Source organism: Ursus maritimus, unplaced genomic scaffold (assembly GCF_017311325.1).
Source record: "Ursus maritimus isolate PB19 unplaced genomic scaffold, ASM1731132v1 scaffold_10, whole genome shotgun sequence".
Taxonomy (NCBI): domain Eukaryota; kingdom Metazoa; phylum Chordata; class Mammalia; order Carnivora; family Ursidae; genus Ursus; species Ursus maritimus.
Window position 1 is genome coordinate 998,622 of NW_024423344.1, and position 27,855 is coordinate 1,026,476.

Genomic DNA, 27,855 nt, shown 5'->3' on the forward strand with positions numbered 1-27,855 from the left:
TCCTTAGCCCTGTCTTCAAATTTTTCCTAGAAGAACATTCTCCAAGGAGGGGGGAAGAACACAACACAGACTTAGCCAGGGGTCCGCTGTTGCTTAAGTTTGGACTAGAATTTCATGTCCCCTTCAACTCCAAAGAACCTGTGATCTGTATCTGCAAACCAGATGTCACCCAGAATTTTCCTGTCCCTTATCGTTTAGTTAAGGAGTGGATGTGGTGGAGTGCCACAGTGCGCGTGGGGGGGGTGGGGATCTGACTTCAAATTCTGCCATTTTGGAAAGAAAAGAAGAAAAGAAGTGGGGAGGAAGGAAGGCAAGAAGAAAGGAAGGAAGGGATTTACAGCGTTGGCAGGAGAAGATGTCCGTCCCAGTTAGGGGATGAGGGTGTTTATCCGACCCCAGCCTACAGCTTCAGTTCGGCCCACGAGGCAGCGTCATTCCTGAGTCTCTGATGACAGAGCTTCCTCCCATCTTTCCTTTCCACCCTTTCCCTCCACAATTGTTTCAGAACTCCAGTTTTTATCCGGATTCCGCAAGGTAATTCAGCTACTCCTCAGAGCTGTCTCGGTAATTCCCAAATTCACTCTGACAGCCACATTGGCCTGTGGAATCATCCTCCGATAGTAAGGTTGCCTTGTACGGCCAGGACACCTCAGAGAGCAGCTGCTGGTAGGAGCGGCAATTCTCGCGCTCCGCTTAGGTATTTTCACGAATTCCTTTATCAGCAAGCACATTTTAAAAGCAAAGCGGGTGAGCGTCCCACCAAAGCTGGGATGAGGGCGTGCGGTCGTCGGGGGCTCTCCCAGAGGCAGGCTGCGGCCGTTCGACGGCGCTGGCCGTGGGGACCCCAAGTTGCCGGCCGGGGCCCGCGCCGCGCCCTCCTCCCTGGATGGAGGCCCTCCGCGGACTTCCGCGCCCGGGTCCGCGCCTACGGGATTCCCGCCTCCCGGGGCGTCCCGAGGCCGGGTAACCTGCTCGCAGGTCGGTACGTGGGCGGGGCAGGCGGCATTTAAGGCGGGCACCGCCTCCCGGGGTCAGCGGCTGGCGCTCGGCCGCTGGAGGTGCGCTTGGGGTTCGCGCCGCCGCCTCTCGCCACCGCCGTCCGACCGGACCCCCGCCTTGTGCCCGCGGCCACCGCCAGAGCCCGGACCCCGAGCCCGCCTACCGGCGGCACCACCATCCACGCCATGACCAAGGTGCGTGCGGGCGTCCCGCGCCGGCCCTGGACCAGTGCAGAGCGGGTGGAAGACGAGGGGAAAGAGGAAGGACTGGCTGTCTTTATTCTGCGCTCCTGACCTCTGCACGGCTCCTCTCCCTTCCCGCAGCTGGCTGGGGTGAAGACCGGAATCCAAAAGCTGTAGGAAGGGGCCCTAGGGGTCCTAGGCCCACTCCGATGTGGCGGGTTTTAGGGCTGCGCTGTGGTCTGTAAAGCCCGCTCTGTCCGGGACTGAGATTCAGTGGGCAAGCCCCACCGAAGAAGCGGGACACACGCCTGTGTGTCCTGTGGGGAGCAAGGTACTAGGGAGACCCTGGGGCTTGGAGGGGTCTTGTCTCGAATTGGAGGAAGTAACTTCCCACCTTCCCCAACCCCAGGGTGGGGTCACCCCGAGGAGATGCCAGCAGGGCTGTGCCATCCATCCTTCCCTCTACACTGGAGGAGAAGAAAGGAGAGAAAGGGCCTGGGAGTTGCTCTTTGAAGGTGGGCGAGAGAGAACCTCTCCACATTGTGCGCCTTACTCTCTCTAGAGGAGACAATGAAGGGGGGGGCTCCCTTCCCTGTAGGTCCCTGACCCACAGAGAGAAGCGCTCCACACCTCTTCAGAAAACGCATCTTGGACCAATATTGTACCTGTGCTTTCCTCTCAGAAAACACTGCAAATTTACTCTGTGGAGCTCAGTGGCACGAAAGACCTCCAACAAACAGACAAGGGGAGTGGCAAGGAGAAGTACAGAGGCCTGAAGAACTGCTTCGAAACCAGAAAGAATCACCATAAGGAGGAGCTTACCAAAGAACTGGATCTGGTCAGTTGATTTGGTCCTTAAGCCGAATGGGTCCACTGAGTGCTGCCCCTCCCCCTTGAGAACTTGCCCCTGTAACCTACCTCTTAACAAAAGAAAGATCGGTCCCAAGGATTTGAAAATCCCCATGCGATTTGTATCCTTGTTTAAAATAAGTGGTGTGATAATATCTGCCCAGGGGTCAGGCCTTCTGCAGGATTCCTGCATTCTGGTTGTAGGCACTCCCAGGTAGAACTCTGAGGGAAGAGCCTCTGATTGCAGTCCCCACAGGCACAGCCCAGACCTCTCTCCTTCCTAGCTGCTTCACTGAGGGTAACCAACTGCCAGTTTCTAGCTGGTAAGGTAAAACTATTGGAGCTGGAACCATGCAGGAGGAAAATAAAACCACTAAACCTTACTAGGTTTCTGGCTAGGTATGCCTCATGAGAAAGAATAATTTCACTGGTAAGAATATCGGGCTTGGATTCAGAGGACCTTAGGCTCAATTAAGTTCCCCTTCAGTGATTGGTAACTGGGAGCAAACTACCTAGCTTCAGTGAAGCTCCATTTTCTTTCTGTAAAGTGGAAAATAAACAATTTGCATGGGTGAGGGGGGAAAGTGAGAAAAGAGTAAAAATATTTTGTGATTTATGCAATTTATAATTAAATTAAAACTTATAATTAGTAATTTTGTAATTTATGGAAGCATAATATTATTCCTGTTAGAGAAGAACTTTGGAGTTCCTAAAGCTGGGCACCATGGGCAAGATCCACCTCAGAAATGAAATGTGACAGGTTATGTTTCAGGAATGTCAAGGGGGAAACTTCTACACCAAGCTTGAAGTTTTACGGGATTGTCCCTGTAGTTCATTGCAGACTTTAAAACTGTTACTGTTGGAGCAGACAGTAAGTGGTGTGAGTTCTTGTGGGCTAGAGAGCCCATTGTTAAATATTCAGGGATTTGGTCAGTTGACTGACATTGGGTTAGCAGCTTGGAATTTGGCTATAGTGAGAAATCGGTAAACGCTACAAATCAGAGTTTTTTATTTATTTTTCCTGGAGAGCTTGTTAAACATTTAGCAGCACACCGCTAGGCATTTCCCCGTGTTATGTTCTGACAGACATTTTAGAACACAGCCCTGAAATTGGACTGACCTGAATTCAGATCCCAGTTTGATTGGCATTCAGTTCCTATTTCGAAAAATAGGAATTAAAAACAGTGCCTACCTGTTGGAGTTGTTAAGGTTAAATGAAATAAAGCAGGAGAAAGACTTATCACAGCACCAGATAATAGTCATTCTTATTTCCTATGTATCTCCTACATTGAGGATTGAAGACATATCTAGTCTTCCTTGAAATTGCTACTTATAACATGAATATATATCCATTCTATCATATGCCTGTATTATGAACAATGCTTCTTTGAGCATTTTATGAAGATGTATAATACAGAAAGATAATTTTCATAGTGTTAGCTAGGGTTCCCCTGCTTCCTGGCTGAGAGAGGAATCTTTTCTTTTTCTTTCCCAACATTCTCATGAGAATCCTATAATTTAATTTGTGACTGCATACTGGGATGCCCTCTGGCACGTTAGAACCTTGACAAGAAGGTATCCCTTGAAAGTATCCCTGGCTGCTGAATAAACAGGCTGAGCCACAGGGTGGTGCCCTGAGCTATTCTAGTGCTGGCCAGCAGAGCGCGCCACAAGCGCCAACCATGCCTCCTGCCCGTCCCCCATGCTCTGGTCGCCAAAGCCAGGGCTAGAGAAGGAAAGATATTCTGCCTCATTCTGCCTCACCATACAGGTCCCTTCAAGTCTGAGGTCCATCCATGCAAACAGTGGCTCTAATCACCTGTTATTTGTATCTGCCCAGAATTTAGCCACTGTGCACAGAACTATATCTTAATCCTTTGAATCCCTAGCAATATCTGTCAATCAATATTGGTAGAGTGACTAAATGAATAAAGCCGAATCTGGCTGAGGAGAGGACAAAATAACTTTTAATTGGAAAATCTAATTTCTTAACACAACAGGTAACTTGTTTTTGCATATACTTAAGAAAAGATGGTTCTAATACCCATCACAGTATAAATCTTCGTTTCAGATGATCAGAGCTTAAAGAATCCTGAGTGCTAGGTTTTCTAGGTGGGATAAAGAAGACTTACTTACCCCTGGGTTTTCCGAGACAGGAAGAGGCTTCTAATCCTGTAGTCCAATGGCTCTCAAGGGTCAGGACAGAAGGAATTTGCCTCCCATGCCACATTTAGTGAGGTCTGGAGACATTTCTGGTTATCACAACTTCAGGGAGGGTACTAGTGGGTAGGAGCCCCCCCCCCCAACAAAGAGCTATTGGCCCAAATGTCAATAATGCCAAGGTTGAGAAACTCTGCTTTAGTCTAATGATTCTATAACAAAATTGGCAAGTGTGGGTCATATTGGTGCTTATTTGGCAGTTTTAGATCTGCAGGGCTTCTCTAACAAGTGAGCTCCCCGAGTCTCAAGTACTTGATTAAGCAAAGGCTTGCTTCTCTCTACCAGAGACTACCTGCCCAATGAGGGCTCCATGGGTAAGGAATTGTCAGATGGGTCTGGTCTGGTTTGGTATTGCTCGTCACCCTCAACTAATCCCAGAACTCAGGTCTGAATTAAGTATCTAGATCACTAGTACCCAGAAAGCAGACAGATATGCTAGAACTTGCATGTGCTGGAGATCAGATTGAGATGAAATGCATTGCTTTGTTCATAAAAACTAAAGACAGCTAATATGTGGTAAATGACAAATTAAGTCTGAACTCAAGGGATGGCCAGAAAATCCCCTGGCTGGTGAATCAGAAGAGCAAGCCTCTCCTGTAGCAAGACCCTCTCTTCCTTAGATGCAATAACCACCTGGCACCGAGGGTTTTCTTGTTCTCTCCCTCATGCCCTGGCCCCTCCTATCATCAGTGCTTCTCTGTTTTTGTGGGCTGGTCAAAGCTTAGGGTTTGAGTATTTTGGAATTATTAATGTACTCTCTTCTTCCTTTCATGGACTTCAGGATGACCACAAACTCAGCATTAAGGAACTGGAAAAGAAATATGGTACAAACATCATTACAGTAAGTCATCAAGGGATTGGGGATTGGGAAGAGAAACCCTGGGACTATGCAAAGGACTGTACAAAGCTGTGTTCTTAGGGTGTATGGAAAAGTAGGTGGCCTCTTTAGGATAAAGCAGCATCTTTGAGAATGCCAGTCACCCACACGCCCAGCATGTGAAAGAGGGCTGGTTAACCTCAAAAGCTGGTGTGTCTGAACCAAGGCCCAGAGTCAAGCCTTTCTGCTGAGTTGGACGTCTGGCTATAAACATTTCTTTTGATTGTAACTGCAGGAAAGCTGTAGTATCCCCAGAAAGGCTCGGACACTTCCTTATGGTCATGGTCAGAGGTTGCTTTTAATTGCTATGTCCAGGAAGTATAATGGTCTTATCAAAGAATGGGGAAAACCAGTGTTAAAAAGCAACCATCCAGAGTGATAGTCTTAACAGCCCTCCTCGTCCGCCTCTTCCTCTGAGAAGGAACAATGACTCCAGGAAACACTGGTGTGCTCTCAGGCATGTGGCAAATTCCCCCACCACAGAAGGACTGTTTCCTTGTATGAATTCAAACTCAAATTAAATTTCAAAAGTTTTGGTGTCTTGACATCAGGAGATTTGGATACATCTGTTCAGGTTAACAAAAAGACCTACTATGTGCAACACGTAAGACTAGCAGTGAGAGGGCCAAAGAGGGACAGGTGATCCCTGCTCTTAAGGAGTAAGCAGTTCAGGAGGGGAGGTAGGTATATAAGAGAGTATCATAGCATCCGGTCTGTTCAACTTAGATGGCAAAGAGAGGTCTAAATGGTATGCTGAGTGAGCGACAGATTCTGACCAGAGGAACCAGAATGGGCTCCCTGGATGGTGCACTGTCTGATTCAGGACATAGGAGAATTTGGGTTTAAGTTAGCAGAGTACCCAGGAGACTGGAGAGGACAGAGTATGTTTGGAAAGTAGTCTGGGGATTCTGGGAGTTAATGTGTGTGGAAAGGGGAGAGAAGGGGTAGAAAATGAGACCAAGGAGAGGTAATTTGGGTGAAACCATCAAGCACTTCCATATTAAACTAAGGAATAAGGACTATATTAGTTATACACAATTTCTAAACAGGGAAGTGATTTAAATAAGATTGACTTTCAGAAGGTAATTCTGGTGGAAGATATATACAGATACAGGTAGGTAGGTAGATAGACTTTTTTTTAAGTGGGAGATGGAAGGGTCTAGAACAATGCTACAATAACCCAGGAATATAAAACGAGGAACTGAAACAAAGCAGTAACAGTAGGATGGGAAGGGAAGGGGACAAATTCCAGAGGGTTTCAGAGACATAATTGGTTGGATTTTGTTTCACTGGAGTATTTGAACAAATCCCAGATGCCAGTTACCAAGGTAGAGAAGCAGGAGGAGGAGGAGATTTGGTCAGGTGGTCAGTAGGGCCATGGCAGGACATGGGGCTGAGAGATTAGAGAAAACAATAGGAAGGAGACAGTGATGAATTTTATTGTGACTACAAGTTAGTGACTTCAAATCCAGTTATTCAGCAAATATTTGAGCCTCTATTACAGAACAAGCAGGACACCCTATAAAGGACACAAACATCAACAAGGATAGAGTCTATTTTTTAAAAAATGTTTTATTTATTTATTTGTCAGAGAGAGAGCACAAGCAAGAGAGTGGCAGGCAGAGGGAGAAGCAGGCTCCCCACTGAGTAAGGAGCCCATTGCAGGACTTGATCCCAGGACCCTGGGACCATGACCTGAGCCAAGCACAGGCACTTAACCGACTAAGCCACCCAGGCATCCCAGAGTCTTTTTTTTTTAATTAAAGATTTATTTTACTTATTTTAGAGAGAAAGCACGCATGAGTGGGGGGAGGGGCAGAGGGAAAGGATCTTAAGCTGACTTGGCACTGAGCATGGAGCCCAACATGGGGTCAGTCTCACAACCCTGAGATCATGACCTGAGCTGAAATCAAGAGTAGGACGCTTAACCAAGTAAGCCACCCAGGTGCCCCAAGGATAGTGTTTAAGCTGTCCCTTTAAGTAGCTTACGACATGACTAGGAAGAAAAAGTAATGACAAGACTTTCTCCATAAAGTATAGTTCATGAGGAAAAAAACCTTATGAGTCACAATACAGGATTTCAAGGGGGCTGGAGGGGCCTTTGTACAACGTGTGGAAGGCATGCTTACCAAGGAGGGCTTCTGGCAAGAAGTGACCACACATGTGGGCTTCAGGGTTTGGCAGAATTTATAACTCTTAAGATGAGCAAGAACTTAGAACCTGGGGTGGATATAGAGAAAAGCAGAAAGACACCAGACTTATGGATGAAAAATTAGCCAGTGCAATATTAGAAGTTCCAGGATAGAGAATATTTTCTGGATAGTTACCCCATTGCCCTTAACCTTGGTGATTAGCTTTTGTATTTCAAATCCTCCTCAGTCAAGTTACTCCTATCTCTGAATAAATCTCGAAGAAACTAAAATGCTTTAGCAGAATGTAATATAGTGGCTCTGGAGCCAGGTTGCCTGGTCCCGTTTACTAGCTGGATGATTTAACCTCCATGTGCCTCAAATTCCACATCTGTAAAATGAGGATAATAATTGCACCTTCAGAGGGTTATTTTGAAGAGTAAATAAGCAAATAAACAGAGCATATTGCTGGCTTATATTAAGCATTAATATTAAATATTCTTTTTAAAAAAATGAGAGTTGGGGAGGGTCAGGCATCATCCACTTTTTCCAGGCCCTTCTTGGGCATGGTAACTTCTACCCACAACCTGCAGAAAAATGACATCCAATCTGAAGGAAGAGAAATGTCTAATTCCTATTTGTTTTTGTCTGACTTTTTCAGGGTCTCTCCAGCACCCAAGCTGCTGAGCTCCTGGCTCATAATGGGCCCAATGCCCTCACTCCTCCCAAGGAAACACCGGAGATCATCAAGTTCCTCAAGCAGATGGTGGGGGGGTTCTCCCTTCTTCTGTGGATAGGAGCTGTCCTGTGCTGTATTGCATATGGGATCCAGTACTCCATGAATACATCCGCATCCCTAGACAATGTAAGGACTCTCCTTCCAGGGTTTGCTAAACTAGTAATGGGAAAACAACCATAAAGTAAGGCCATTAGTGGGCAGAGCAGTGGGCTACAATCAGGAGTCTACACTGATCAATCACTGTGCAGGTTTGGGAAAATCAATAACTTTGCCAGCTGTAAAATACAAATTATAGCTGACTTCCTGATGTCTCAAAGGCACAATGAGCATGAATTTTAAAGAGAGAGAGACACACACACACACACACTATAAGTTCCTAAGGTGGGGGGGGGAGATCTATGTACATGTGAAATACTTTAAGGTTCTCTCCCCTCAAAGCTAAGTGTGTCCCTCTAACATGGGGAGCATCTATGCCTGCTGATAACAGTACCAAAACCAGAAAACTGAACTGGCCAGCATGATGCTAAGAGAAAGAAACTAGATGCAAAAGCCCACCGACTGTATGATTCCATCGATATGAAATGTCCAGAACAGGCACACCCTAGAGACAGAAAGCAGATCAGAGGTGGCCAGGGCTGGGGATGGGAGTGGGAAATGACTGCCACTGGGCAGTAGTGGTCTTATTGGGATGATGGAAATGTCCTAAAACTGGATTGTGGTGATCGTTGCAAAATTGTATAAATTCATCAAAAATCATTGAATTATACACTTTAAATGGGTAAATTTTGTGACCTGTAAATGACACCAGAATACCACTGCCATGTGTCTCACCTTCCCATGGAGAGCTCTAGCCCTAGGACCTGGCTCATTCCTGATGCCTTTCTTCTGATTGATGCTTCTTCTTCTTACCCAGGTATACTTGGGCTGTGTGCTTGCCTTGGTCGTTATTTTAACAGGGATCTTTGCTTACTACCAAGAGGCAAAAAGCACCAATATCATGGCTACCTTCAATAAGATGATCCCGCAGGTGAGTGGCAGCCATCCCTCTCTGGTCTCCGTATGACTTCAGATGAGGAAGCATCAGATAAGGAGGAGAGTGGGGCCTGTGAGGCAGAGGGTCTATGCTCCACCATTTACTGTCTGAGAAGTCTTAGGCAATCCTTCTGAAGCCCATTTCTACACACAGTTTTGAGATAATCAGGGAAGTAAGATACAGGAAGATGCTTAGTCAAGAGTGAAATAGGACAGAAACATCAGTCATCACACACCTTCTATTACTGCTCTTGAGCTTTGGTGAACTGTTCAAACAAAAGTAATTCAGGTGCTTCCAAGAGTGAGTTGTAGAAGTTCGGGAATGTTCCCTGATAGCCAAGGAGGTCACCCTGCAATTCTTTATCTGTGACCATTTTTGCTCCCATTTTGGAGTCTCTTTGCCAGTGGCCCCAAACTGCTCTCAGTGAGGGAGGCCCACTGCTCCTGTCTTCCCACAGGACCCCATGTTAGGAGTTCTCAAGGAGACCACACTCCACTATCAGCACAGTGAGAAAATCACACTGCTCCTGGCCCACGGAGCTGCCAGCTGGGGAAGGTTCTGGATGAAATAGTCCATGCTAAGAAGTGGGAGATCTGCCTCCCACTCCATTAAAGTCTTCCTGACCTGAGCAAGAGTATTAAACCCTTTGGCTCAGCCATCAGGGTTCTTCTGGACATCCCAGCCAAGATCATTCATCCTTTTTTTTTTTAAAGATTTTTATTTATTTATTTGACAGAGACAGATAGCCAGCGAGAGAGGGAACACAAGCAGGGGGAGTGGGAGAGGAAGAAGCAGGCTCCCAGCAGAGGAGCCTGATGTGGGGCTTGACCCAGAATGCCGGGATCACGCCCTGAGCCGAAGGCAGACACTTAATGACTGAGCCACCCAGGCGCCCCAAGATCATTCATCCTTAATCGTCCCTTTCTCTGTCATGCTTGGGGCTGTCAGTTGCTGTATCTTCCCACGGTAGTGTTTTCTGGTTCCAAAAATATCTCTAAGAGTTCCTTCTCAAGAAAAGATAGTTGTTAGTGTCTTCAGAACCCAAGTAAAAGTATTTTGTTGCATTTTTGCCATTCTGACAGCTATGCCCTCCAGTGCCTCCATTCCAGAGATGTGGGGAGATGCAGATGGAGGAGAGTTGGCATCATTCCAGGATCTGAGGCACCTGTCACTGTTTTCTTTTGTAGCAAGCTCTTGTTATTCGAGATTCAGAGAAGAAGACAATCCCTGCAGAGCAGCTGGTGGTGGGGGACATAGTGGAGATTAGAGGAGGAGACCGGATCCCTGCAGATGTCAGGTTGTTGTCTGTTCAGGGCTGTAAGGTAAGCGTCATGGGGCACCCCAAAGATCACGCTGATTACTAGCTGCCATTCTGTTGTCTTTATAGATCTCAGTGTGACTGGGGCAGGGAACAAGATGCCTAGTTTTAAACTTCTTTCAAAATTTCTTCTAGGTGGATAACTCATCTCTTACTGGAGAATCTGAACCCCAGCCCCGTTCCTCTGAGTTTACCCATGACAGTCCCCTGGAAACAAAGAACATTGGCTTCTATTCTACAACCTGTCTGGAAGGTAAGTCCAGCTGGTTCCCACAACTGCATGCCCCACCCATATCACCTCTCCCCCTCAGGCTTTATGCTTTTGTCTCTTTACCATCCCTTGCTACAAAGCTTTTCAAGGACAAAACATGGAACTGAAAAGCCCAGAGAACTTTGTAATGTTGTGTGCTGATTGATCATGTAAACCAGCAAAGAAAGGACTATAAGCAGGCTGTGGTCCCATCATAGCTAAGGATCCCCAGAATAAAATGTCTACTTCACCTGTAGGCACAGCGACTGGCATGGTCATCAACACGGGCGACCGCACCATCATTGGTCAGATCGCCTCACTGGCTTCAGGAGTCGGAAATGAGAAGACACCCATTGCCATTGAGATCCAGCATTTTGTTCATATAGTGGCAGGAGTGGCCGTCTCCATCGGCATCCTTTTCTTCATCATCGCAGTGTCCCTGAAGTATGAGGTCCTGGACTCCATCATCTTCCTCATTGGCATCATTGTGGCCAATGTGCCTGAGGGTCTCCTGGCCACTGTCACTGTGAGTCCTTACTGCTCGGTGGGCTGTCCCCTGACCCTGTTAACACATGACATTCTGCTGTGCTCAGTGTGGTCCCACTATATACTGCGAGTCTCCTCCATCTTCAGAGCGACACTCCCTCCCTGTCAGGGGATACCATGTGACATCCTCAATAGATTGTTTCTTAGAGAGACAAATGTAATTGTGGTATTGTTAACATTTTTAACACTGTCCTAGAAAACTTTATATTTTCATTTTTAGGAGCCCTATCTGCAAATTGCATATTATCCTTCTCCTTAAGAGCTAGATAAGACAAAAAAAAAAAAGATCTGGATAAGAAAGATGCAAACCACCACTTACAGGTTTTTAGGAAGGCTGATGCATTCTCTACATTTTCACATTTCTTAAAAAGAAAAAAGAATCCTTGGCAACTTCTACAACTGAGGAATTTAGGCACATTGTTTACCTCCTACATTTAATAAAAGGATTATGGCATATACATAGGGCTTTATGTGGTTTATCAGCCACTGGGTCAGCTTTGCGGCATCTTTAACTATACCTCTGTCCTGAAACCGCTCAGCTCCAACTGCTTCTATGTTATGGAGCCTGAGTTCAAAGTAATGGTTTTTCTCAGAGCTTCTTCCTCTCTTCCTCTCTTTCTCCTGTCTAGGTGACTCTATCACTAACAGCTAAACGGATGGCCAAAAAGAACTGCCTGGTGAAGAACCTAGAAGCAGTGGAGACCCTCGGCTCCACCTCTATCATTTGCTCAGACAAGACTGGGACTCTGACCCAGAACAGGATGACTGTGGCCCATCTGTGGTTCGACAATCAGATCTTCATAGCTGACACCAGTGAAGACCATTCAAGTAAGTTTTTTGGAACAGTCAGTGTGGCCCAAAGCTGTGAACTCGAGCGGAGGGGGCCAAGCAGAACATGGCAGCATTGGTGTGCAGTCTCAGAGAATTGGTTGAATAGTATTGATATTAGGTCCAGCACCCACAGCATCTTCTGTTCTGTTTTCCAGACCAAGTCTTTGATCAAAGCTCTGGAACCTGGGCCTCCTTATCAAAGATAATAACACTGTGTAACAGAGCTGAGTTCAGACCAGGACAAGAAAGTGTCCCCATCATGAAGGTAAAGCTTCAGTACCACTCGGTCTTAAATCACAGCCAGTTTGAAGTCACTTTCTCTGTTCTGACTTGGTGTTTCATTTAAATCTCTCCCACTGAGTAAAGTTTGTACTAGTAAGAGCAAGTCTGACTCGCAAGACCTGCAGAAAATTTTCTTCACCCTAACTTGCTTTGAGAAATCACAGAGATGTCTAAAAGTCCTCAGAACATTGATTTAGGTCTATTGAAAATTCTGTCTCATTCCTGAAAATGAATGTACCTTTAAGTTACTTTCCTTTACAAGCTAAGTAGATATAATCAAAGTTTCTTTATTACAGAAATGCCATTCACTGAAGTTTAAAATATATTTGAAAGGAAATAGAAGGATTGACCTTAGAACATATTCCTCTTGGCAGACAATGCAGTGCTAAGGGGCCCTGGAAGGTTGAAATATACAAAAACAAACTTCTCTTCTTTCTCCCCCTTCCTCCACCCCTTCCTCTCTCCTCTTCCCCCTCCTCTCCTTCTGAGTGAGTCACCGAATCTATCTTCTCCTGGCTTTTCTATTTGCCCTCTATTTCCTTCATTGACTCTTTCTCTTTCTAATACTTTTTGTTTGGTTGGTTTTCTTTCTTTGTCAGACAGCTCATCGATTCTCTTCTTGGCCCATCACTTTTCTGTCCATCTTTCAAATTCTTATTTCCAGTTCTGATTTTTCACCCAAACTCCATGCTTTATCTCCAATTAGCTGTGTATTCCCACATGTTAGACTCTCAACAAATTATACTTGCCACCTTCCACCTGTACCCAACCTGGCTCTGAATCATTATCTTGTCCCTTTTCTATTTTTCTATGACATAACCATTTTAACTTACCATACAGTCCAAAACTTTTGGCAGTCATCTTTAACTTTCTTCGTTCCTCATATCTAGTGAATCACCAAGTCCTATTATTCTTGCTTCAAAAATATATGATTTTACTATTCAGTTATTGCCAGTATCTTACGTCTAATTATACCAACCTCTTGATTGGCCTTCATGATTCCAGTTTTTCCCTCCCCCGAGTCTTTCTTGCATACCAGTAGTTTTCCTTAAATACTTCATTAGATGAACTGCTTCACCTAACTTTGCTCAAAAACTTTCCATGCATCTGTTTTCTGCTGCTCGAGTTTTGGATCTTGCCTGCCTTTCAGGGCCTTCTGTATCTCTCTGCATCCTGCATATCCATCTGTATGTCCAGCACTTCCAATGGAACTCTTCCACTTCATGCCGTCATTCATGGCATTCTGATTTCCAGAAGGCTTTCTTCCGTTCCTTTGTTAGTTACCCACCCATCTTTCAAGACTAGCTCTTAGCTGGTTTTTTCATGCAACCCTCCAGATCTCACAGAGCTCTGTTTGAATTTCCCTAATGCCAGTAAGCAGCACCGTTCAGTTTAACACCTCCGCCATGGTTTGGTCAATGGCTCGTTGCAGCGCAGTCGTTTGTTAGATACTGAGCTTAGTCAGGCCGTCTGCTGGCTCACTGAAAATAATCACAAAAAAACCAGATGATGTGCTACAAATATTTGTCATCTCTTGATTCTCAGAGAGTTGTGGTTGGAGATGCCTCAGAAACTGCTCTTTTGAAGTTTTCAGAGGTCATTTTGGGTGATGTGATGGAAATTAGAAAAAGAAACCACAAAGTAGCTGAAATCCCTTTTAACTCGACCAACAAATTTCAGGTGAGTTTTCCCTCACAACTGAATCTTTGTTATCACAAGAATGGCGTTTCTACCTGTAAGTGTCCTTTGGTTAGTATGTATTTTGAATGACATTTGACTTCAAAAATAGCCGTCAGGGATGCAGGGCCTGGGCATCTGCTAAGCCGAGAACAGGTTTCCCTTGCTGGCCTCTTTCCTTTGCCAGGTACGTAGAGAAAAAACAACAGTGATGATCTTGTCAGTGCCTGCTGTTCCCATGAATGACCGATCTACATTACAACCCCCCGCCCCACCCCCACACATGCCACCTCCATCCCCACCAGGTAACTTTTGCATGGGTGAGGGGCAAAAGCCACATCCTAAAGGATAAATGAAAAGTGGGTCAATGAGGAGAATTAACATTTACTATTCCCTAATCTGTATCTGGCACTTTACATACATTCTCTCATTTAATCCTTACTATAAGCCTGAGGTAGGACTAATTATTCTCAATTTCTAGGTGAGGAAACAGGCCCTTAGGAAATGTTGATGTGACCAGAGTTCCCAAGCATCTAAGTGCGCAACCAATTTTCACATATATTTTCAACTCCCAAAGCCATGCTTTGTCTACCACAATACAGAAGCAGAACAGTTTAGCTTGAGCCTTGTGAGTAAACCTTGCCCTTTGTGAAGACCAATGAATAGTCTCTCAGATGACTGTTACCAGCCACGTTGCTTTCCAGTTCTGTCCCATATGCAGTTGACAGGGACCTCTTTTCTACACATTGCTCAGGAAGAAAATGGCCATCATTGCCTATCTGTCTTCCCCCATTCCAGGCTGGCCAATGGTCAGCTAGCTCCATCCTCCTCAGGGTGGGAAAAATGATAGTTTGTAGACCAGTTGACTGCTGCAGGTGAGACTTCCCATAGACTCCAAAGCTGAGAGCAGGGCCTTGTGACTTGCACTTTGCATAACAGGAAAGTATATAAATAAGATAACCATGTTTGTGCAAAAGTTTCTGGTGTTTACCCACACGTTTTGTTTGGATGGCATTTAGGATTGGGAAATAACTGTGTTGCAAACATCTTTGTGGATAACAAGCCAATGAAGAATTGTAGTTAACCAAATAGACAACTAAAAAATGTATGAAGTAAAATATTAAAGCCAGTAAATCAGATCTCTTATTCAAAACAGAAGTGAAAATAGAATGAGTAACGATCCTAAAATAACAATAGTAATGATAGTTATTATATGCTAATTTCTACATGTATTGAATAACTCAATTCTCTCAACTCTACAAGGTAGGGAATGAGGAAACTGAGGTACAGAGCATTATTGCACAGCTAGTAAGGACCAGAGCCAGGATTCAAACAGACCCAGGGAGTCTGTGCTCTTGAGGAGTAGATCAAATGGTCTTCTAATCAGGAACAAGACTCAAAATCATGCTGGGGCCCCATCTATTTTATTTTCCTCATCATGTGAGAAATGAGAAAAAGCAGGTTCCATGAGGCCTCATGTACTAAATGTCGAAGGGGAAAGTAGGCTATCCAGAGTTGGGACTAAATAGGAGGACCTGTGTGGGTTCCTGCAGAAGAGGTCAAAGAGCCTCTTTGGAGGCTCTTAGTGCCATTTTCTATCTACACATGAACAACACTCAAAAAAGAGTCTTCAATGTTATGACCTTGGAAGGTCTCTGGGGTATCATTCAACCAAATGAAACAAAGTGGAAAGTCTGTATCTTATTGATTTTAGAATAGCAAATCCACAAATTGAGACTGGTCCATAAAAATATTGCCAGTAGGTTGTGGCAAACTGGAAAATTAGGACAGTATTTTATAAAGTTTTATATAAGGGTGAATGTATTTAATTTAAAAGATTATCCTCTATATGCTACCTGATTAAGGCAGGGACTCTGGAGCCTACTAGCTTGAATTCAAATCCTGGCTCAGCCACTTATTAGGGCATGACCTTGCTCATGCCAGTCAACCTCTCTGTGCCTCAGTTTGCTTCCTTGTAAAAGGTGATAATAATAGTACCCACAGTCTTAGGGTAGTTTCGAGAATTAAATGAGTCAATATGTGAAGCACTTAGAAGAGTACACACTATAAAAGTGTTTATTGTTTCTACTTTTTAGATGTTAAAATATCCTATCTTTGAGAAAATGATAGTGATAATAGATGGGAGGTTTTGGTTTGGTTTTGGTTAGTTAGTTGGGGTTTTTTTTAATGTGTTTACTTGGCCATTAAAAAAAAGAAGAAAACACTATGTTTGCCCTCTACTTTTTTATTTTTTATTGTGCTCCTCTCTGCTATCCAGAAGGCTAAGAACTACTGATTTAGAATCAACTGATGGACCCAAAATGGTAGATTTTGTTTGTTTGTTTTTTTAGTGTCTTATTCTCTTTCAAACACTCCAGCTTCCTGAAATTCCTTTCAAAGACTTAGAAGAGTACCTGGTATATAACAACGGCTTCCATAAGACTTAGCCATTTTATATGTTTCTTTTTTTTCAGATTTTTTCTGATTACCTTTTTAGAATGAATCTGGAAGTAGAACCAGTAGGTGAGAGGATGTCGATATTAAAACTGTGTTACTTAACAGTCCTGAAAGCCTGTATGTGAGAGTGTCCACTTCCTCTATCCCTACCATTTTCTTTCACCTCCAGGCAGTAAAACTGGATTGATTTGGAGTTCCCTCATGCCTGCCTGAGCTCAGAATAACTTGGGACCCAAAGGCTGCTACCCCTGATAGGGAGGTAGAGACAAAAAGCAAGAAGAGGTGGCTCGTGGTCTCCTGACCCCCATGGGAACCCCAGGAAATTCAATACACGAGACTTCACAGAGCAACAACCACATCTGGCCTCCCTAAAGCAGCTAGTTTCTGTTTGAAAGATAAGATCTACTCACTTTGGATACAAATTCAGGGTGCCACTCTGAGCTGGACATAGTCTAGATCTCTGCATATTATTTGACGACAAAATAAAAAGTATAGAACATGCCTGTAGGGAACACTCCTTTTTATGTCAAGGATAAGTAGCCCAATGAGAGAAACGGATGTCTTTAATCTTCTTGCCGTGTTGTTAACTAAGAGATCTGTCCAGTTTAGGCCCTTATGAGTAAAGATGGTGTCATTATCCAATGGCAGGGAAAACATAACATGCTCAATCCCTTCCTTCCCAGCTCTCCATACACAAAACGGATGACCCCAATGATAAGCGCTTCCTCATGGTGATGAAAGGGGCCCCTGAGAGGATCTTAGAGAAGTGCAGCACCATCATGGTCAACGGCCAGGAGCAGCCTCTGGACAAGAACACAGCCGAGGCCTTCCACACAGCATACATGGAGTTGGGAGGCCTGGGGGAACGCGTACTGGGTGAGCTCTTGGTGGCAGAACCCTTACCTGTCACCTGTTGGGTGTGAGGCTCTGTGCCAGGTCAGGGCACAAGAGAAGACAGGCTTATTATAAAGCTGAGTAGCTATGGCAGCCACATGAATCATAGAAAGAAGAATAAGATAAACAAACATACGAGAATATTGTATGGTAGTACTCAGTAGGGTGGGGTGGCTTCCAGATAAAAAAAATCTGGGAAGATTTTATGGAAGGAATTACTTTTTAAACTGGGTCTTGCACAACAATTCCTGAAGGGAGGTGAGGGAAAATATTTGAAGTAGAGGTAACAACATAGGCCAAAGCCCAGAGTTAGAAATGGATGGGGTGTGTGCACACATTATGAGTGAGCCAGTCTGTGTGGAGTGTTGCAGGTAGATGAGATGGAGTAGTCCTAGGAAATGGGCAGGAAAGACAGATTGGAGGGCATGATATGCATGAGGAGCTGGGGTTTCATTCCACAGTCAGAGGGAGCCACAAAAGGCTTTGTGGTGAGTGAACCGATCAGAATCACAGAGTTTAATTCTTGGCAGCAGCAGGGAGAGGAAAGGCATGGGTCTCAGGAGGAGGTGACTGCCCTCATTCAGGTAAAAGAGGGTGGGAATTTGATCCAAGGCACTAGGAATATGATGGAGGGGTCAGACACAAGAGACTTCATGGAGACGGAACTGGTAAGACTTAGCAACTAGTTAGAGGAAAAAAATAAGTTTAAAATAATGTCAAGTTTCTCACTTGCTTATTAGGGAGAAAATACTGCCAGGAATAGAGACAGAGGTTGTCGGTGGTGGAAGGAACCATAGAAATACAGCCACTGATAGGAGCTTAATTGTGGTAACTTAAGTGGTATCACAGGGTATGTTCTGTCACGAGAATCTGGGTTGACAGAAAGGCACCCGTGAACTACAGAATATGAATTCAAGGTAACAGAAGTTCACAGTTGATGATAAGGCTCATTAAACGTCATAAAAGTTCTTGCCAATAGAGATGGAATCTGTGGAATGTGTGTTTCTAAAAGATATTTGAGCTTGTAAAGCAAATGAAATAATTAAATGAGGTGATAATGCTTTAAGCATGCCTAAATAGCCCACAGCACCAGGTAGTGTTTTCAATGCAGGATTGATACCCATCTGACAAGAATCGCTCTAGGAACCTTGTGTTTGACCTCTCAGACTCTCTCAGTGCTTTACTGAAATGTGTAAGGCAGTGGGGCATGCTGAGAATAAAATTGATATAAAAGCTGATGAGAAAGTCACATGATCTTAGGAGTCCAACCAGACCCAGGAATCCCTTCTACCTCAACCTGTGAGGAGGAGATACTTTCTGAGTAACAAAAGGTTCTCCATTCCTAATGGCCTTCCTCTCACACTTACCTTGATTAAAGACCAGGCTTCATACCGTTCCCCTGGTGTCCCAGATTCTTTCCCCAGTGTATGCAATAGCACATGCTGTTTTATCTGCCTCACATGGCCTTCCCATCCCTAACCCTCCCTCATCCCTGGAAAACTTCTAACTCCTCTCAAGAGTCAACTCACATGTAACTCCTTGGGAAAGTCTTTCCTGATTCCCCAGGTGGCTCTACTCTATAACACTCACTATGCTTTTTTATGCTTTACCTCTTTATGTCTCTGTCTCCACACGAAACTGAGACATCTTCAGAAGCAAAGGCCACCCCCTCTTGGTTTCTGTATCCCTAGAACATACCAGAAAATCTAGTGGGGACACAGTAAATTACTTCTGGATGAAATATGTCCCTCCTAATTACAGCATGCATTTTGGAATTAAAAGAACGAAACGATTCTGGTATACTCTCAAGTATTAGTAAAATAGTAAAGGAGTATGTGAAAACGTTCCTCCTTTTCTTTTGTTATTTCTCATTGACTCCCAAATTCATGTGCATTCCAGGTTTCTGCCATCTCTACCTGCCAGCAGACAAGTTTCCAGAAACTTATACATTTGATGTAGACACCATGAACTTTCCCACGTCTAACCTCTGTTTTGTGGGGCTCTTATCAATGATTGATCCCCCTCGCTCCACTGTACCTGATGCCGTCACTAAATGTCGGAGTGCAGGGATCAAGGTGGGAGTCATCTTCTTGACTTAAGAAGTCCTCCATTTACTTTGTCTAAGAATGTTTGTCATAGGAGATAGTCAGTATTTAAGTCTCAAATAAATATCATAATCCCTCAGCCCCTTTTTATCTCTACCTTCACTATACTAAGATTCTAGTAACTGTCCCAGTAAACGCAAAATGTTGTGTCTGTGTAGAACAAACCACAATAGTAACTGCAGTGAGAATGCCATGAATTGGCTTTATCTTGCCCTAGACTATGACAGACAATAAAAGGTTTTATTACTTATTCTTAAGCTTCAGCCTCCAAAATCCATTTGCCTTCATATTATCAAAGCCAAAATATTAATTCCATTACCATGTTAATATCAAGACTGTTGAAGCAACATGAGGCTGTCTCAAGTACACATCCACTAGCCCTTTCACAAGTAAGGTAACATCCAAGGGAAAGGGCCTCTTCTAATATCAGAGAAGGAAATATAAGAAGCTCAGAAGCAAGGATAGATCCAATGAGATCAGTGCATTCTTCAGAGACAGTTTTGTCTTTGATCTAAGGATCAAGAACTGCCCAAAAGGGCAAACCACCATAATCACTAATCACATTCTACCAGGTCATGGTAGAGTAGGTGATACTGTCTGGCCAGCCGAGTTTCTCATTGTCCACATGCCTTTCTCATTGTTTGTGTTCTAGGTTATCATGGTTACAGGTGATCATCCAATCACAGCCAAAGCTATTGCCAAGAGTGTGGGTATCATTTCAGCCAACAGTGAGACAGTGGAAGACATTGCAAAACGCCTCCACATTGCTGTGGAGCAAGTTAACAAGCGGTAAGTATAGAACCAATGTAGCAGAAACTAAAGTTCTTATCCAAGTCCTTATCCTTATTGGCTCTAAAGAGCTATTTGTGCTATTTGGAGCAAATCCCCTTTTTGCCAAACACTCCCTCAGGGTAATGCTAGGCTGTGTTGGTACATGAAAATTACCTGTGATATATTCCTTATATGAAATTTTAAAACCCAATGGAGTAGATCTGAAAACTTCAGTTTTCAGAGTGAGAAAAACTGAAACAAAATTTATATGAAATGACTTGCCATTGATCCAGTTGTATAATCAGGAAAATTAAGAACTCTTTGTGTTTGGTGCACTCCCTTAGTGCTTATTTTGAGTATTTATTCAGTTGCTTCATAATGTGTAGCTATGTGAACATACACTTTTCTTTTTTATTTGGTAGTAAATAGAATGAAGGCTTCCTGAGGAAAGACTGAGTTTTTCCTTCTCTCTCCTAATTCTTATAATCATGTCTGTCCTTTAGTCCATTCACCCATTCATTCACTCATGCATTAATTCTTTCAACAGTTGTTTTTTTCTTGTTGGCTGTTGTTTTTAAGATTTTATTTATTTATTTATTTATTTATTTATTTAAGAGAATGAGAGTGAGCACAAGCAGAGGGACAGAAAGAAGCAGACTCCCTGCTGAGCAGGAAGCCCAAGGTGGGGCTCCATCCCAGGGCTCTGGGATCATGACCTGAGCTGAAGGCAGATGCTTAACCAACTAAGCCACCTCAGTGCCCCTTAACAATTAATTGCTGAGTGCCAACAATATACCAGGCACTGTCCTGGACACTGGAACTGTAGTAGCAAACAGATCAGACACTATCCCTGCCCTTGGGGAGCTTTCCAACCAGGCAGAGGGACAGAAAAATAAAAGCTAATTGTGATGAGACAAGTACAGTGAAGGACACACAGAGAACAAGAGTTCAAGCAGTGGGAGGAGTCCAGAGTCACCTGGACTGTTGACAATTTAAATGATCAAAGACTCCAAAGTCTTAGTGTAAAAATAAATGTCATTGGCTTTATTATAATTTCATGAATATGGAGGGAAAAGGGAGAGACCAATGAACCTCTTCTAGTTTACCCAAGCATTTATACCTATGAGAATACAGAGCTGTCAGTTAATAAATTATCACCAGGGCAACAAATTACCAGTTAAGACTACCACACAGAATTATAGCCTCTGGGCACAACAACAATATCTGAAGTCAAAGAGTAATCCAACACTCCTTTGTGTAAACAACATTCAGCAACAAAAACTTTTTGGAGCTTTTCTTAATTTGTTTTATTTGTTTATTTATTTAAATTCAATTAGCCAACATATTAGTTTTTGAAATAATGTTCAATGATTCATTAGTTGTATATAACACCCAGTGCTCATCACATCATGTGCCCTCCTTAATGCCAAAAATAATAGGATTACACATATCCACGCAACTCACCTCAACTGAATAGGAGATGAGATAGATAAATTTGTTAATGTTTTCAGCAATCTACGATAACTGAACTTTTGCAGCTGTGGGGAGAAAGGACAAACCCTTTTCTTCTTATCTTACGTTTATATTTTTTTACCAGAACATAGGAACACCTATAGTTTGAGTCAAGTGCTAGGATTCCAGTATTTAGCACCAACAGGAAAACACAGACCTAAAAAAGCTCAAAACAAACATATGAAGAAAAAGGCGTGCAATGTTTTGTGAGTAGAATGTATAAGCTAAGATTTGAAAGCTAAAATGTGGAGTGTTAGCCAAGGGAAAGTGAGGTGAGAGATGCCCATTCCTGGCGAAGGCGAAAGACCTGTGAATGCCTGAGCGTGATGAGGGTGTGGAGGGCTCAGGGCTGGAAGTCCCACGGGCTACAGGGGAGAGACAAAGGGGAGGTGAAGCTCAACAGTAGCAGCTGCAGCGGGCCTTACAGACCAGGTTAGGCACGCTGGGGTCTGCTCTAAGCAGAGTGGAAAGCCTCTGAAATGTTTTAGCAGGGAACAACACAGTCAGATCTGCATAATCAATAGTTTCTAGAACCTTACTTTCATCAGCAGCAGATAACAGTCTTCCTCAAAGAGGACCTCAATATTTCTCCCTACATGGCTCATTGCATAGTAGACATTATAAATCTGAAATAAGCAACAACAAAGAATTGTTACCCATGTGTTTTGGCATAAGCTGAATTTTAGGACTGAAAACATGAACAGAAAGTTTTTTTACCCTCCTTTTACTCCTTAAGTAAAACATTGCCCCACAGGTGTTCCTACCCATTCCTACAAGCAAAAAGCTACTTGTCTTATTCCTATTGTATGATATCAGAAAATGGCCTATTTCACCTCAGTTTACTATCTTGAAATGGAGACCAAAGTGTCCCGAGAACTTATAACCCCTATCATCCCACTAGAGTATTAGTGTCAAGGATATTGGGTTCCAGGTAAAGTCAAAGAGGTTTCAGCCCACTTCCTGCCCAGAACAGTGTTTCCGCCTAAGATCCAACTCAGTTCCTTCTGGCCCTTCTAGGGACGCTAAAGCTGCAGTGGTGACTGGCATGGAGCTGAAGGACATGAGTCCAGAACAGCTGGATGAGCTCTTAACCAACTACTCAGAGATCGTCTTTGCCCGGACATCCCCCCAGCAGAAACTGATCATCGTGGAGGGCTGTCAAAGGCAGGTGGGTGGACAGCAGCGCCCAGAGAACCTTCGAGGTCTGTCATTGTCCTATGGGGAAATGCAGGGCTGAGATCTGGATCCCAGATCAGGGCTATGACACTTTTTAAACCTCTCAAGAGACAATTCTTTGCCCATCTTCATCACCTTACATTTCTACCCTCTCAGGGAGCTGACCTTCCACCCTCAAAGATCTCAAAGATCTCAAAGATCTTCCTGCATGCAGTGCTTTCTGACAATGAAACATTTGGTCCTGTGGTAGGCGTACGTATAGAAAGATTTGAAAATGTAAGATATAGAAGAAAAAGTGTAAAGACACAAGATATAAAAGATCCGCTTTAGCCTGCCACACACAATGGTTTTAATTATGGAACACATCTTGTTTGGAGTTTGTTGTCTTGCTTCTGGGATTTCCCAGCTTTGTCTTTTTCCCCAAACAGGCCCTTCATTTCAGCTCCAGTTGGCCCTACATCCTCCAGAGAAAAGACAGACTATGTTGATCTTGCCCTACCTGTGACCCCTTAGATCTGCTGACTCCCATTTTCTAATGTGTCCCCATAGAATGCAGTTGTTGCCGTGACAGGGGATGGCGTTAACGACTCTCCAGCTCTAAAAAAGGCAGATATTGGGATTGCCATGGGGATAGCAGGTTCTGATGCAGCCAAAAATGCAGCTGACATGATCTTGCTGGATGACAACTTTGCATCCATAGTCACAGGGGTGGAGGAAGGTGAGTGAGGTCTCAAGTGGTCTTACCAAGATAAGGGTCATCTGGGGGATCAAAAGCAAATCCTATGAGAGCAACATCTTTGCCTAGGTCGCCTGATCTTCGACAACCTAAAGAAGACTATCGCTTACACCCTGACCAAGAACATTGCTGAGCTGTGCCCTTTTCTGATCTACATCATTGCTGGGATTCCCCTGCCCATTGGGACCATTACTATCTTGTTCATCGACCTGGGCACAGACATAGTAAGTAGTACTAAAGGGAACAGGATCTGATAACTGCCCCAGATGATGTAAACTTAAGGGGCATTACTGTCAAGAGCAAGGAGAATGGACTAAATCAGTGCTCCTCAAAATTCAATGTGATGGGGCCAGAAGTTCTGCATTTCTAACATGCCAATTCTGCTGGTCCACCAGTCACACTTCAAAGCAAAGGACTAGAGAGATCTGTCAAATGTTTGGAAGTTAAAACCACTTCACTTCCTATAAAAGCTTTTCAAGATACTAGTTCTTTACCCTCTCCCCAAAATATGCCATTGGTCGGTTTCAGCTCACCTGCCTCCTTTCCCTTTTGAGAAGATAGAGCTATCACTAAATAGCCCCTGTAACACTGGGGGCCCAATGGCCAATGTGATAACCCACAACTGCCTCTTGTCAAGTCAAAGAATCTGTGATCTGGAAGCCCCTCACGTACATACAGTTAGAAGTAGCAGGTATTAACACCTGATCAGGCCTCACATTGACCTACAGTAATGTCACCTAAACCCTCCCCTCTTCTGGTATGTATCCATTTAAGAAAGTATCATAACAGTTACCCACATGGCTCCAGCTTACATAGGCAAAGGGGGAAAAGGCAACAGGGGGCAAGCTGAATTCACAATGAGAATGCTGCAAATGGCCTCCTCCTACCCCCTTGTTTTATACAATACCCAGGCAATCAACACATTGCAAAGAGACTAAAGATATCTTTGCCTTAGAAGGGAGCTGGGGTCCTCATGGTTTACAGTCAGATCATTTTCCAGGCTCTTTCAGTTCACTTCTTTTTCCCCACTTGCAGTGCTTCTCCAGTGCAGTGTGGTCCAGGCGTCACCTGGGAATTTGTTAGCAATGCAGATTCTCTGGCCCCAGCTCAGACTTTGGGAGAGACTGGAGGTGGGAGGTGGTGCCCAGCAATCCGACCTTTAACAGGCCTTGCAGGTGGGAGGACCTGTGAGGGAACCGGTGTGATCCGGTAGCATGCCTAAGGAGGAGAGGATGGTAGGAAGAATCCGCCCCAGAGGGGAAAAGTATTTTATAGCTAGCATCTTTAGAACTGCCAGCACATGGTGGTAATAAAAAAGCAGATTGATTTTTAAAGCCAACTGTTTTTAAATTCTCTAGAAACAGGGGCACCTGGGTACCACAGTCATGAGCGTCTGCCTTTGGCTCAGGGCGTGATCCGGTGTTCTGGGATTGAGCCCCACATCAGGCTCTTCCTCTGGGAGCCTGCTTCTTCCTCTCCCACTCCCCCTGCTTGTGTTCCCTCTCTCACTGGCTGTCTCTCTCTGTCAAATAAGTAAAATCTTTAAAAATAAATAAATAAATAAATAAATAAATAAATAAATAAATAAATAAAATCTCTAGGAACAATGAACCCCCATTGCCTGCACCCTGGATAGACCAGTTCCATAACCCCACCACCACCGCAGTCTACCAGCCCCACTGCCCACCCTGACACCCCCCAGCTATGCTACTGCCATTATCACTCTGTTGATACAGCACAGTGTTTCAGGGCTAGACCTCACGGACTGTCTCCTCCTCTAGGTCCCCTCCATTGCCTTGGCTTATGAGAAAGCTGAAAGTGACATTATGAACAGGAAGCCTCGCCACAAGAAGAAGGACAGACTGGTGAACCATCAACTTGCCATATACTCTTACCTGCACATTGGTACGATGAAGGCATTGCTGACCTGTCAGACAAGGGACCACCCCGAGAATTCATTCCAGTCACAGTCAGAAACTATTTTTCCTTGTGGGGCAGGGTTGGGATGGGAGGAGGAACCGAAAGGAAAGTGAGCACAGGCACAATTCTGAAGTCATTTACGGAACCTCTGCCCTTATGTCTTTTGTGCTTTTAGGCCTTATGCAAGCTGTGGGAGCTTTTGTTGTGTATTTCACTGTGTATGCACAGGAGGGCTTTAAACCCAGCTTTCTCATTAACATCCGGGTGGAATGGGAAAATAGCAATGTGAATGACTTGGAAGACAGCTACGGACAGCAGTGGGTAAGGGAAGGAGGCTCTGCCTTCAAAGTCCTGCTTCTCCCTTCCTCTCACTGCCTTGCCCAGACTGATGCAGAACTTGCATTTCCCTGGACAGCCTTAATGAGTCAGAGAAAGTGAAAGCTTTCTCAGTTAACATGGCTTGTGGGCCCCTTTGTTACATTGGTTTGGCCTTTGCCAGAACTCAGCCTCCTCACTCGAATTAGATGCCTTAAGCTCAATTTCTTACATTGGCTTTGCAATTGGTATGGAAGAGTAACCAGTGCAACAATACCCACAGTGGGGCCAAATCAATTAAGTTAGCATCTTTCCCTACTCAACCAAGTAAAGAAAAAAACGTTTCTTTCCAAACACAAGGAGGTGACCCTCTTGGGAGGGTCAATCTTGGTGAGGTGGGGAGAGAATAAAACTTTACAGAACTACATTAAAATCTTCCTGAAGATTTCCCTCTGGGGCTTCATGGTCTCCTTTTTGTCTGTTGACAGACAGAGTACCAGAGGAAATACTTAGAATGGACAGGCTATACAGCTTTCTTTGTCGGCATCATGGTCCAGCAAATAGCAGATCTAATCATCAGGAAAACCAGGAGGAATTCCATCTTCCAGCAAGGTCTCTTCAGGTACTGCCCACATCCAACTTCATAGTTCAACCCTGGGCCTTCGATGCAGGAATGATGAGGGTTGGGCCTATGATACCCGAGGCCTTGACTGCACTGGGTGTGTGGTCCTATGACCATGTGAATTCAGAATCTGTTTGCTTTTATGTTTCTTGTAGAAATAAAGTCATCTGGGTGGGGATTGCCTCACAGATTATCATTGGGTTAATCCTCTCCTGTGGGCTTGGAAGCGTAACAGCCCTGAGTTTCACGATGCTCCGGTGAGTTCCCCTTCAACAGTGGGCAGGAAAGAACCAGCCCTGTTCGGAGCAGTGGTAGCCTAAGTAAACATTAGGATTCCAGTGGGTTCTTTCCCCTCCAGGCTTTCAAATGAGATAAAACCAAATTAGTTCTATATTAGTCAGAGATTTTGACCAGCTAGTTTTCCCAGAAGAGGAAATGGGTTTTCTAAACCTCACCATCCCATCTCTACCTTCATCCAATAGGCCACTTCAAAGGCAGATGTTGCTTCTCCCAGTCACAGTGCAGTTTAAATAAGAAGCTTTCCAGTCTTATGTTGCATGGCCCAATAGATATGTTCTTTCCAGTAGGGCTGAGAAAATGAACAAGAAGCCCTCTGCCCATTGGCAGGGACTTGGCTCTTTCTTTGGATGCATTCAGACTTATTGTCCTCCCTTCTGCTTCCAGGCCTCAGTATTGGTTTGTGGCTGTGCCATTTGCCATTCTGATTTGGGTGTATGACGAGGTGCGAAAACTTTTCATCAGACTCTACCCTGGAAGTGAGTACTAATATGATTTTTGAGACTCTGTTTATCTACTTCAACAGACTCCTGATTTCTCATTAACTTTTTTCTGCCTCTGCAGGCTGGTGGGATAAGAACATGTATTATTAAGGCCACCTTGCTTCCCAAGCCTCCCAGTTGCACACTGGGGATATTCTTCACCTTCTGGCTGCACCTGGGAGATGGCTGCAGCAGGGACTTATCAAAATGCAGAAAGAGAAGGCAGAAAACAATATGAAAGATATTCACTGAGGTTTGGTACTTTCAAGCAGAGATTCAACTGTTTATATATGATTTGCATCTCTATATCCATCTTCTTATTCAAAAATATGTGAATTTCAAGGGAAGAACGACATGTTTATATGTCTATAAAGTTCACTCACATTAAATAGTCTTGGGTAATCCAGCCACCTGCTCAGATCTTCCTGCTAGATAAGATTGCTCAAACCTCTATTCCATACCCTATTAAAAGTCCAATGACTTTCCTAGATTTCTGTGAATTCCCAGAGAGCTTATAATTTCATAGTCACCTTGCTTAAAAAAGGTTAATTCAGCTGAAGATATGCAAGAGGTGGAAGTGATGTCTGGTTTACATCACAGCAATGTGGACAACCTCAATTTTGACTCTCAGACATC

The 27,855-nt window shown here is 44.2% G+C and overlaps 1 protein-coding gene across 1 annotated transcript; it reads left to right on the forward strand.

Annotated features, from left to right (window-relative positions):
• The first annotated feature begins 770 nt into the window (after window positions 1-770).
• On the forward strand, window positions 771-27,855 carry ATP12A (ATPase H+/K+ transporting non-gastric alpha2 subunit). Its single transcript, XM_040620881.1, is given in 26 exon segments — window positions 771-978; window positions 1,036-1,193; window positions 1,323-1,354; window positions 1,820-1,847; window positions 1,849-2,019; window positions 5,032-5,091; window positions 7,918-8,121; window positions 8,909-9,022; window positions 10,216-10,350; window positions 10,482-10,599; window positions 10,854-11,122; window positions 11,772-11,970; window positions 12,129-12,238; window positions 13,801-13,935; window positions 17,073-17,265; window positions 19,183-19,358; window positions 20,041-20,177; window positions 22,689-22,839; window positions 23,397-23,565; window positions 23,653-23,807; window positions 25,365-25,488; window positions 25,679-25,824; window positions 26,307-26,440; window positions 26,596-26,697; window positions 27,125-27,216; window positions 27,302-27,855. Coding segments are annotated over 26 exon segments (3,549 nt in total). The 3' UTR covers window positions 27,331-27,855.